At 44.7% G+C, this 11453-nt stretch overlaps 1 protein-coding gene and 1 long non-coding RNA gene across 6 annotated transcripts in view; one reads left to right on the plus strand and one right to left on the minus strand.

The window, feature by feature from the left end:
- Positions 1–6036, plus strand: part of PLXNB2 (plexin B2) — a 247415-nt gene extending 241379 nt beyond the window's left edge. For all 5 annotated transcript variants that reach the window (XM_052667742.1, XM_052667740.1, XM_052667741.1 and 2 more), the window contains 2 exons: positions 758–832; positions 4187–6036. In XM_052667742.1, coding sequence (XP_052523702.1) covers positions 758–832; positions 4187–4291 — 180 coding nt within the window. In that variant the 3' untranslated portion in view covers positions 4292–6036. The remainder of the gene's footprint in view (positions 1–757; positions 833–4186) is intronic.
- Positions 6037–9164: 3128 nt separating this feature from the next.
- On the minus strand, positions 9165–10748 carry LOC128073219 (uncharacterized). Its single transcript, XR_008202648.1, has 2 exons — positions 10617–10748; positions 9165–9722 (listed from the first exon to the last, which is right to left on the minus strand). It is a non-coding gene; the product is annotated as an uncharacterized LOC128073219 (long non-coding RNA).
- Between the last annotated feature and the right edge of the window lie 705 nt (positions 10749–11453).

Raw genomic sequence — 11453 nt, forward strand, 5'->3', positions numbered from 1 at the left:
GCTTGGATACTCATTTATGCCAGAAGCTTTTTTGCCATTCTTTTATTTTCTTAACTAGTTTAAAAATCTAAAATCTCTACAATTCAAGAGACTTGAATTCTATAATGTGGATGAAAAGCATCTGTTTAGGACAGGTGGAGCGCAGTCACTGTGTAGTTAAATGTCATGAGGGGAATGAAGGGAGAGGTAATGGAAGGGACAATTCTAGCTTCATTTTAAACTCCTTTTCTCTTTACTTTTCTGTCTCTCTTCTTTCCATCTTCAAGAGTCAAATGGCTTTTTCCAAACATACATGCGTTTGCTCTCTTGATGAGTCACACCTTTCTTGTGGTGAGGTATGAACTCCTACAAACAGTTGTAAAGAGCTGAAGAAATGATTTCAAACAAACACAGTGGTGACAAAACCAATGTGTGGTATTTCAGCAGTACTTAGATTACTGAACAGCTTAGTTCACTCATGCACTTAAGAGATGTTACAGCTGTAATCTGTGGTTTGACAAAGTTCAAAGTATTTTCCACGTTCTGTGTTGGAGCTGCAGACAGCCTGGAAAAACAACAGTGGGAAAATCTAGATCTCAAAATCACCAGACAAAAGTTTTTTCACTCCTTTTTCCTCCACTTAGCAGGAGGTAAAAGATGCAGAACTTGAATTTGAAAACGGGACTGTCTGCTGTATCCAACAGCCATGTGTGTGCATAACTTTCAACTGTCTGTGATGCAATTTTGACATTTGCTGCTCATGTGTGTTGTTTAACAGGCACATACTGATTCCTTAAACACGCTTGTGGCTCTACACCAACTCTACCAGTACACTAACAAATACTATGATGAGGTAAGAAGCGGGGTTTCTTTTCTTTTGTATGTAATAACAATAAAAAGTTACAAAGGCTGACCTTCCCTGGATAATGAGGTAAAAGCAGAACAGAACAGTTGAACAGAAAGCTCTAACTCTGTGGTCAGACGCGTTCCTTGGAAATTGTGTGTTCAAGGGTGTGTTCTTAGAAATGAAGTTTCACTATGGGGTATCCAATTTTGTCAGTGATTGCTTAATGAGATCTGAAAGAAAAATAGATTTAAAAATCCTTTCTCTTCCAGTTCTACCATCCAAATTCCAAGAATTAGGAAATAAGAATGTCACCGAGCAAAAAGCAGTCGTCAGAGCCTTTGTCAGGTTTTAAGCCATTAGTTTTTTTCTATTAGGAACAATCCATTAAATTTGCTTTGTTTCTAGGAATGGGACAGTGCCTCTTTCATTAGTTAAGATGCACTTAGAACCTCCATGTGTGCTGTTGCTCCCAATTTGCCTTGCCAAATGAAGTGCCTGCCCAAGGTAAACCGCGGCAGAACAACTGCTGAGAACAGTCAGATTCAAAAGGAGGCTCACAGATTCAGTCCAAAGTGTTTCTTGGATTCTTCAGGCCCTGAGGAAAGGGGGACAAAGAATATCCCAGTGTCACTGGGCTGTGGCTACGGCTCTCCAAATTTAATCTGAAAACAAAAAGAGAGAAGGAAACTTTTATCCAAAGGTTTCCATGGAAATGAATGCCTCCAGAAAACTCTCAGAATTAAATCAAAGCAAGTAAGAACAGATGCTGAATCAAAAAAAAAGAGTGCAGCACATGTGAGCTCGCTTCAGTTTGTCTTGCACCTCAGCACAGTTCTTGTTTTCACTTAAATATAGCACTAAAAGCAGTGAGTCTCATACCCGGCTTCACTGCAGCTGCTTCCTACAGCTTTAAAACAGACATAAGCAAAGAGAACCAACTCATCTTGAGACATCTTGCAATGGGGTTAGTAGGAAAAGTGTTTGGAGATTCACAGGCAAACCTAATGGCTTTGATTTACACATCCCCGGAGCTGAGTAAACTTATTTTCAACATATTCCAGAATATCTGGAAAAAGCGGTCAGCTTTGGGGACCTCAATATAAGGATATGGACCTGTTGGAGTAGGTCCAGAAGAGGGCCATAAAGATGATCAGAGACTGGAGCATCTCTTACATGAAGGCAGGCTAAGAGAGTTGGGCTCATTTGGCTTGGAGAAGAGCAGTCTTCAGGGTGTCCCGATAGCAGCCTTTTGGTGCCTGAAGGAGACTCCTCCAAGAAGTGTGTGAGAGGAGAAGGGATAGTGATTTTAAATTAAAAGAAGTTTAGATTAGGTATCAGGAAGAAATTCTTTACTCAGAGGGTGGTGGGGCACCGGCACAAGTTGCCTAGAGAAGCTGTGTGTCCCATCCCTGGAGGTGTTCCACAACAGGTTGGATGGGGCACTGGGCAGCCTGAGCTGGTGGGTGGCAGCCTGCCCATGGCAGGGGCTGGGTGGGCTTTGAGGTGCTTTCCAACCCCAGTCATTCTGTGATCTCTGTGTCCTGACCTGTTATGGAAACACCCAAGGAACCATAAAGCCCTGCTTCTCCCACGTCCCCTTGTCCCTGCTCCCTGCTGTGGTTTTGGGATTCTCCGATTTGGAGGCCGGCACAGATGGCGCCTGCTCTCTGCTCAGCCATCAGTTGGCGCTTATCGGGGGCGAGGCAGCAAACAACAAAGCAGAGCTGCAGCCCTTTCTTTTGCATACATCACTGTACATCAACGAGATGCCTCTGATCAAAAGGCTGCTAATTCGGAGTTAGGGAGATAATACGTCAAGAACTATTCAGGAAAATTAATTGAGCTTATTTATTTTCCATAAAAATGCCTTAATTTGCATAAATTGGAACATTATGCGATGGCCCTTATCTTTGTTGCTGAAGCAGCGGCTGCAGAACATGCTGCACCCTGTGCATCTCTGCAGGGCTTGACAGTGACTAAGTGGGTAAGCTCTAATTGTCCACATTTATGTGAAGGTTACATTCACCAGCAGAGATAATCATGAATTATTTAGTCTCGATTTGAGGCGTTACAGCTAGGTGTAAATGTTTAAATTAGGGGAACAATATCAAATTAAATTAGGCCCTATTTAAATACCGTAATAAGAGTTTATTAACTCTGTCTTGTAAAAATGTTTTCACACTTTGAAAACAAATCCATTAAAATAATGATTTCTAAACAAATTTGCTCCAGTGTTTGAAACTCTAATGCCATACCAGTCCTCAAAAGGGAAATTATTAGCTGGATTGAAACTGACTGCATTAATCTCCATTGTCAATAAAGCTCACGAAGCAGCGGGAACCGCAGGCAGTGACAGGCAGACTCTATTTCTGCAGCCCTTATATTTGCCGACTTAGGTAGTATTTAAACACAGCTAAAGGTGTCTGCTTGCTGACAGCGGCTGACTTTTATTAATAAAGCCGGCTGTAGAAAAAGAACAGTTTTGCCATACCGTGCATTCCCCTAATGGAGAAATCTAATGGTTGGTGGAAGAGTTTCCCTAAAGGATGGTAGGAATGAAAACCTTTCAAAACCTTTGAAATTTGATCTAGAGAAGCCCTTAAAAACTCTATTTGAAGAAAAACCTTCTCATAACAGCTGACCTTTTCGAGCTCTCGTTTTGAAATCCCTCGTGCCTTGGCGTGGGGCCTTCCTGCACATACCCTTCCTGCACATACCCTTCCTGCACACACTCCATACGGTGGAGCTGTGTGAGGGCCACTGCTCCGATGGGCTTTATGGGCTCTGTGCTTCCTGAGCCGTGTGGTGCACAGCTCTACCTGGGGAAGCAAAGGGGGGGCTGGCAGCTCGACGGCACTGTGATGACCCGTGTCCTTCAGCTCACTGCTCACAGACTGCCAATGCTTAGTGCCACCTTGATGTGGCCACCACTTGTGCCACCCAGGAGCTGCCCATAGCCAAAGCCAATGGGAGAGAGCTTTAATTACTGCTGGTAAATGACCCTCGAGGGTGTTCTGCAAGTAAAACTCTTAACTGGCTTGTAAAGGCGGTGTTTCTGATGTTTCTCCCGCTGTCTGCTCCACCTTGCAGTGCAATATTTCAAAAGTGCTATCTATTAATTTTCTTGGATCCCAGCGTAATGCAAAACATTGTGGTAACTTAGATAAAATAACGGAGGCTGTCACTTTTACTGTCTTCGTGTGTAAAACAGAATGTGGGACCCATAGAAGGACCTTATCTCCAGCACCAGGTGAATGCAAAAGGCTTGGAAACCAAAGCAGTGTCAAACACTCGGTCTGGGAATGGCGTCGTATATTTTAAGCTAAAGGATTCTAAACATTCTGTGTTTATTTCTTCCAGATTATAAATGCACTTGAAGAGGATCCAGCTGCACAAAAAATGCAGCTCGCCTTCCGTTTACAGCAAATAGCAGCTGCGTTAGAGAATAAAGTGACTGACCTTTGACTCGAAAGCCGCAATAAAGAAATCTGATCTGAAGATGTTCAAATTCATTCTTCCTGTTAAGGAAATAGTGTTCTATTTTTTAATGTGTAATTACAACTTTAAATGAAAGATTTCATGTTTTTTTGATAGCAGAGGTGTAATGTAAAAAATTTTTACTGTAAATTATGCTTCTAATTAAAAGCTGTGTTGTGTGTAAATGAATCTTCTGTGGGAAGGAGAGTCCTTTGGCTGGGGGCAGGGTGGGGGGTGGAGGAAGGCGAGTCTGTAGTTCAGTTAATTGCATACAATCTAAGACATCAGCATTTAGAATTCATTATGCAAGTAAACTCAATATTATAGCATCCTTTATATTTTAAGCAATATTTGTACTAGGAAAATAACCGCATATTCAGAGAACCATGCAATATCCCCTTTTATTTTGATAACTGGAAATTGACTCCCACGTAGCTCCAAAACTTCATCTGTGCTCAGAACGTAGTAAACAACGTGACCACTTTCTCTGTGAGATCTGCCAATGGGTTTTGCTGCCACACACAGTTCTTAGGTTAATTATTTATGCCCACAGTAAAGCACAGTACTGCGCCCAGCACGGTTGGCTGCAATGGAAGTGACAGTGATGCCATGGCTGTGAGGAGGGTTCTTCTGATAGAGAGTCTCTTTTGGTTCAGAAGTCACCGCAAAAGAGAATTAGTCCTTAAATCTTCACAACCCTTTGTTATCAATGTGAGTTTAATGATATATGCTAATGTGCCTTACTTGTACTAATTCTGTGAATCTGATGAATGGTTTTGTAAAAAGAAGCAGATCAGAAAAAGAAATATTTATGTGCTATTGAATGACTTTTGTGTGAAAACCATGACCAGCAGAATGCTTGTAATTAGCCGCTTGCCGAGAGTGTGTTGTTTAACATGATCTGATTATGTATAATATCTTATTTTAGAATGGTTCTGATGATTTTTTTATTTGGAACTGTCCTAGAATTACCATCACTTCTTTTTATTGTATTTGTGATGTAAAATACTAGTACGATATTGGAAAACCTGTATGCCCACGTGTTGAAAACCACTGTTTTGAGCCTTGGAATTCTGCATCTGATCAAACAACACCATCAACCCATAGCAAAGACAGTTAAAGTCACCAGTGGGAAGTGTGCGCTTACAACGTATGTAAGCTACGTACAAATCCAAAAGCTCGGTACGCCTTCTTCAATTGCTGTATTGCACATCAGAGATCCTCGTTCCCTTTTGTCTCGCCAGTGTTGGCAGTGAAGTAGCATCTTAGGGAAGCGCTGCCATCAGTGTGAGTTCACTCCCTGCCCTGCCCAGCGCCCACCCCCAGCCTCGGCCGCTGACCCAGGCTACCGCGTGGCCGTAAGGTCGGTTCTACCGTTGGCTGATTTGTTTGTTTCTTTCCAAAAGCTTCCTGGTGTTTGTCAGTGGATCTTCCCACCAGCTACAGAAATGGGAAGCCTCACCAATGCCAGGCCAGCAGGCTGAGAGGGCTTTTGTTTTGTTTTTGTACTCGACTCGTTGCATTTGCGTATTACTGTTCCTGACCTTGCCTGGGCTGTAAGTTATTGTACACCGTGTAGGACTGAGGTACATGACTGCTACATAAAGCTGCTTTGCCAGCTACTTCTTCATCAACAAAAGCATCTTAATTTCATGGCTAATCCATTTCTTTGTCATTATTTGTAAATCCTGTTAATTGTAAATCAAATACAATGTTGGTTTTTTTTCCACAAAGTGTCACGGGATCATTACTGAAACTGGGGGGTGGCTGCTGGGTTTGCGATGCTTCCTCTGGGGCTGATGGAGCAGCAGCGCCCGTCAGTCTGCGGTTGGTAATGGATGAGCACGGCGTGTCCCACAGATGGTGGGGCTGACGTCATGCCCCTCATATGGGCATTTGCTCTGAAAAATGAGAGTCCTCTTGAGAAGAGAGGATGTGTTCCAGCATCCCATAGCAAGGCGTCTTCCTGCCTGACAGCAACCCTATCTGAAAGTCACCTGAAACGCAGCTCAGTGGCGTCCTTCCAGAGGGAGCAGGAAGCCCTGGAAGGAAGGAGGGCTTGCAGGGGGAATGCTATGTGCTGCCACCATCACGGGCTGTGGGTGGGCAGGAGCTGCCCTGGGCAGTGGCAATGCTGCCAATCCTTCCCACTTGTGAGATGAGCCAAGTGTTTGCCTGCTGCTGCTGCTGTGTGCAAGATGTGAGGTGGACCCACCGGTCATTCTGTGCCTTTTGCCCTTTTTTCACATCATGAGAGAAATTTGTAGGCATTGGGCACCACAGCACAGGCAGCGTGGGGCCAATAACTGTGAGCAGCTGCAGCTACAAAGGGGACTTTGGTTTCTCTGTCTCCTCTCCTGATAGCACAGAGTCGGAATTTGAATGGATCCTAGCTGTTATATTTTATTCTTTTGCCTTTTGGCTACATTTCTCCTGTGCTTGTTTTTCGACTGTGGTGCCCTGTTTTGCCCAGGCCTAGTTTTTGGCTTCAGTTTTCCCTGCATTTTAGCAATCTGATTCTTAAACATTTCATGCTCCTCCTCTGGTTTCTGCTACTCCTGCCATCTGGCTCATCTGCAAGATAAAAGAAAAAAGCCCACTGGGGGTCTCCTTCCTTTTCAGCCCCTCTTCAGCCCCTCTGAGGAGCTCTTTTTTGGGCCCAGGAACCTTCTCTCTGCACAATAGGAGCCACAGTGGCAGCTGGGGACAGAGCTGTTCTGCTGGGACACCCACCCACCCTGGTGCAGGGCAGGGACTGCCAACGCCTCCCCCAGCTCTGAGACCCACTGCTGAGTTCAGCATCTCCAAAGCCACGGGGCTGTGCTGCTTGCTTGTGCCTGCAAACGAGCAGGTAGAGATCTCAGCTGATGGAACAAGGTCCATGCTTCCGCTGAGCAACTTGGTCAGTTTACTTGCTACGCCTGGGTGCCAGGTTTCCCTCTGACACATTCCTAGATCTTCTTCCAATGCTGCGTCTTCTTATATTTATGAACATGTGGTTATGGGCAGAGGACCCCTCGGCCAGCTTGTGTACTTAAGGCCCTACGCTTCAAGGGATGGTTTTTGTCATTGCTCTGTCACATTGCCAGATGTGAGCCTCCCATCCTGCGGCTGTGCTGGGTGCGTGGTCAGCCTGCTCAGGCTGAGCTGTGTCCACTTGCACTCTCTAAAACCAGATACTCTGGCAGCCTGAAGATTGCTGGAACCATTGCTATAAACAATAAAAAAAATTGTACGGAGAATTCGGGAACTCAAACTGAAGTTCATCCATTCCCAAATTCCCAAACTCTTGTTACATGGGAGATTATTTTTTAGCCAGCTGTGTAACGATCTGGAATGGCTCCGAGTTTGAATTTCAGCTGCCCTGGACTCACCGGCACTGATGAGATTTTTGTGGTCGGCCCTTTGCTGTTCCAGCTGCTCAAGCTGTGTTATTAACAAAACCATTTTCAGTCATATTATGTCCTGGCACTATGGGCTCACTTGGCCTAAAATCTCTGAAAGTGATCCAGAAATCTTCCTTTCACACACTTCCTGCAGCACCTCCATTTACTGCACAGCTTTAAGGCTCAAGCCAGGTTTCCCATGTACACCTAGGCTCATGTTGTAATGAGAACTTCCTTTCTAAAAATCGTCGCTGTGAGGAAAGATAGCCCTGTCTTCAGACTTTTTCCAAGTCTATCGTATTCTCTTAGAAAAAAAAAAAAGTTATAGGTTTGGGTTTTTAGGTTGGCTCTTTGTCTCTTCCTCTATCTGTGGACAATCTGCCAGAGCCATGAGGCAGCCAACTTTGCAGATGTCGAAAGGAAGATGTCTGCTGCCGTTATTCTACCAACCACTGGCCAGAGTGCTCTGGTATTCTGGTTAACACTCAGTTGGGCTGCAGTTTGGCAATTTGAGTCAGTGGAGTTGTTGCACTGGAGATGTCAGCACTGAGGGCCTTGTGACTTGCTTTCATCCTCACTCTCAGCTCGGTTCAGTCACGCACAGATCCTGAAGCTTTCCAGACTCCCCACAACACAAGCCTCTCTGCTCTTCAGCCTTGTCTGGAGCATGGAATTCTCTGGGGAATGAAAGACAACAGCACACAGAAGCTGAAATGGTCAGAACTTCTGTCCCCTCTGTACTTGCCCAGGTTGTGTTTTTGTCTTTTTTATTTTGAGAACTCTCCTGCCATTCATAATGAGGAATCTGAAAGGTACACTTGTAAAGGAGGTTCCACCTTTTGGCCTTCTGCTTTCGCTAGCATTGGTCTTGGTGCAGCTTGAAAATGGTGATGGAAGTCTTGCTTTTTGTTTGACAGTCCCTGCAGAACAGAAAGAAAAGAGACTCTCCTGACCCACAGGAATCAGAACATTTTTAAATTTTTTTTTTGTTTCTTCAAATTGTGGCCACTGGAGGTTCAGTGGCAAGGAATATCTCTCCATCTACGAGAAATGAAAGTGGCTTCTCCTGTGCAGGCTTGTAATGGCCATCTGGGCTACGAGCGATCAGTGCCCTCGCACCACTCCTTTGGGTCCAACTTCCATCTTGTCTGCGCACACTGCTTGCTGCAGGGTATCATTCCCAAAGAAGACAAAAATCCCACTACGGTTCACAGTCAGGCAATCAAAAGCTGCTTAATTTATCCACGTATTCCTGATTCTTTGCTGCCTTTCAGATAATTGTCATTTGAACCAGAAGAGAGTCTGAGTGGTTTCCTTCTTCTTTTTTGAGTTTTCAAAGCACCTACATGTCTCAGTGGATTGAACACTTTAGAAAGAAACTATTTCTTCGGCAGGACAAAGGACAATAGCTCTGGTACAGCTGTATATGGCTTGTCTTAAAAGGAAATAAAAATCCCACCACGAACCACACACTGTGTTTTTGAAATCCTTTATTCAGTGCTCTAATTCTGAACAATGTTTTTGGCTTATTTAATTCTCTGCAAAATTGAATGTCGAACAAAACTCTTTTTTTTTTCTCCTTTTAATCTACTGTAATAAGAAAGGAGTGAAATGAAAAATGTATTCCTTTGATACCCTTAATCTTTCCTCTCCTGCGGCTCTGCTCCTATTCAGTAAGAGATCATACTTGCTGGTTGCAGAGCCTGGACGCCAATCCATGGGATGAGAAACAAACCAAAATCCGTGTTTCCTGCAGTTGCATCTGGGTCCATGGCAATGCTCACAATAGTAAAACTGCCTCAAGGACGTTACTCGGATTTTCATTGTTGAGGGCCTGGCTGGTTTCCTCATCCTCCTTCATGTGATCCTGCTTCTAGAGGGTCTTTACCTTGTGCTCCAGTGGCTCTCGCTGGAACACAGCTCCGCATTCCACCGAAAGCCCAAGGAAGGAAACAATCACTGCCTGGATTATCCACGCGCTTTTCATTTTCGAAGTGCCCCTGCGGGCACCCAGCCCTCCCATGCTCAGCTCACTGCGAAACGACAGAAGAGGATTTTTATGCTGGAGCAGACGGTCTTACTGAAACACAAAATATTTCCATCTGTCTAAACTAAGCCGTGTTTGTTTTGCTAATAAAATCCCCCTGGTTACATACAACGCTATTGACATCTGAAGCACGAACAGACCTTTGGAGCTGGTTCAAGCGCTACCTGAAGTCTGGAGCTCACTCTGATAGAGGTCAACAGCAGATGCCTTAGAAGAGCCCATGAGCGAGCCACATGCGGGCAGCACCCCAGAGCACCTCTAACTCCCTGCTGGATCAGCGCCTGGCCAGTGATGCAGGGTGAGACATGGGGCCCTTAGGGCACCGGCTGGCTGTCCATGGCTCCTCCTTCCCTTGGCTGTTCTCTGGCTCTGACAACAAAGAGCACTCTGGCAGTGCCGTAGCGTGCAGACTCGAGTCTCTCCGTGGTTAATCATTCATGTGAATTAGCGGTGCGAGTTCTTTAATACAGAGCTTGAATTTAATTTCAATCTCTGCTGTCCGTCATTGTCTCTCTTTATCAGCTTTTAGAGATGACAGCATACACAATGTAGCTAAGATTAGATTTTTGCTTTAAATATTTAGAGTCTGAATCACATCTATTTGTACTTCATTGCAAGGTTGAAGTAATGTGGCAGGACACACACACTGCTGTTATTAAAACTCTCAAATTAAAGAAGTGCTGAATTATTCATCCTAAACTCTTAAAAAACTTCTCATTGCAGTCCTGCAGAAGTTCCCAGCCCACGGCCAGCAGTGCTGCCCTGTGTGAGGTTGTCATGGCCATGGGCTTTTTGTGCTCACAGCTGATGTTCTCTGGGGATTGGCAGAGCCCAGCGCATTCCAGGCCAGACATGGCAAGCTTCTGCTTAACAAACTTACCTCTGGTTGGTGATTGCAGAGCCATCAGAAAACATCCACCGCTGATGACCTACAGCCATGTCTCAGCTATCTGGCGGGAAGGCATGCTGGTTGTAGCCCTTCTTCATCAAAAGCCCAAGGGCAGATGGACAGGAAGTACACTGGGGTCATGATGACGTTTGACTAGGACCAGGAAATAAAAGCCTGGAGGGAGGAGAGAGCTGTACTTCAGAGACATGATGGCCAGAAGGAACCATTCCAAGTTACGGCTGCTGCCAGATTTTCCCCCAGGACTGCTATACTCCACCAGAACCTCAGTGAAGGCACCATTTTGCCCTGCTGACAAGTAGGAAGCCAAAGGAAAGGATCTCAGGTGGGACATCCATTAGTTTGCAAACCCCGTCTCCTTTCCATTGCCAAGGATCTGAGGCTGGGATGAGCTGCACCATGTGAGCAGCATGGCTCCATGAGTCTGTTCCAGCCGTGAAACAGCAAAACCGCATCTGCACGGCTGGCCACGTGCTTGGCACAGCTGCTATGTATGCATTACAGAAATCACACATGCAGTTCTTAATAACAAACCCAGATACTTCAAATTCTCAGTGGAAATTCTCTCTGATTAATTGTTTTTGTTTGCTTTTGGTTTGTTTTAATCAGGATTTCTTTTTAATGAAGGAAATTCTTTTAGCAAGGGAATGTTAGCCTACAAGCCTGCATATTTCACTTTTGCTAATGGGTTGATTTCTGACCTCATTAGAGGTGTTTTCCTTGGATCTAAGACCCAGGAATTAGGCACAGTGAAGTTTTAGACACTATTAGGCTAGAAATCTACTTTATGTGGTGGGAAACTAGGCTAAT

The sequence above is a fragment of the Tympanuchus pallidicinctus genome, unplaced genomic scaffold, assembly GCF_026119805.1.
Source record: "Tympanuchus pallidicinctus isolate F22 unplaced genomic scaffold, pur_lepc_1.0 scaffold8, whole genome shotgun sequence".
NCBI lineage: Eukaryota > Metazoa > Chordata > Aves > Galliformes > Phasianidae > Tympanuchus > Tympanuchus pallidicinctus.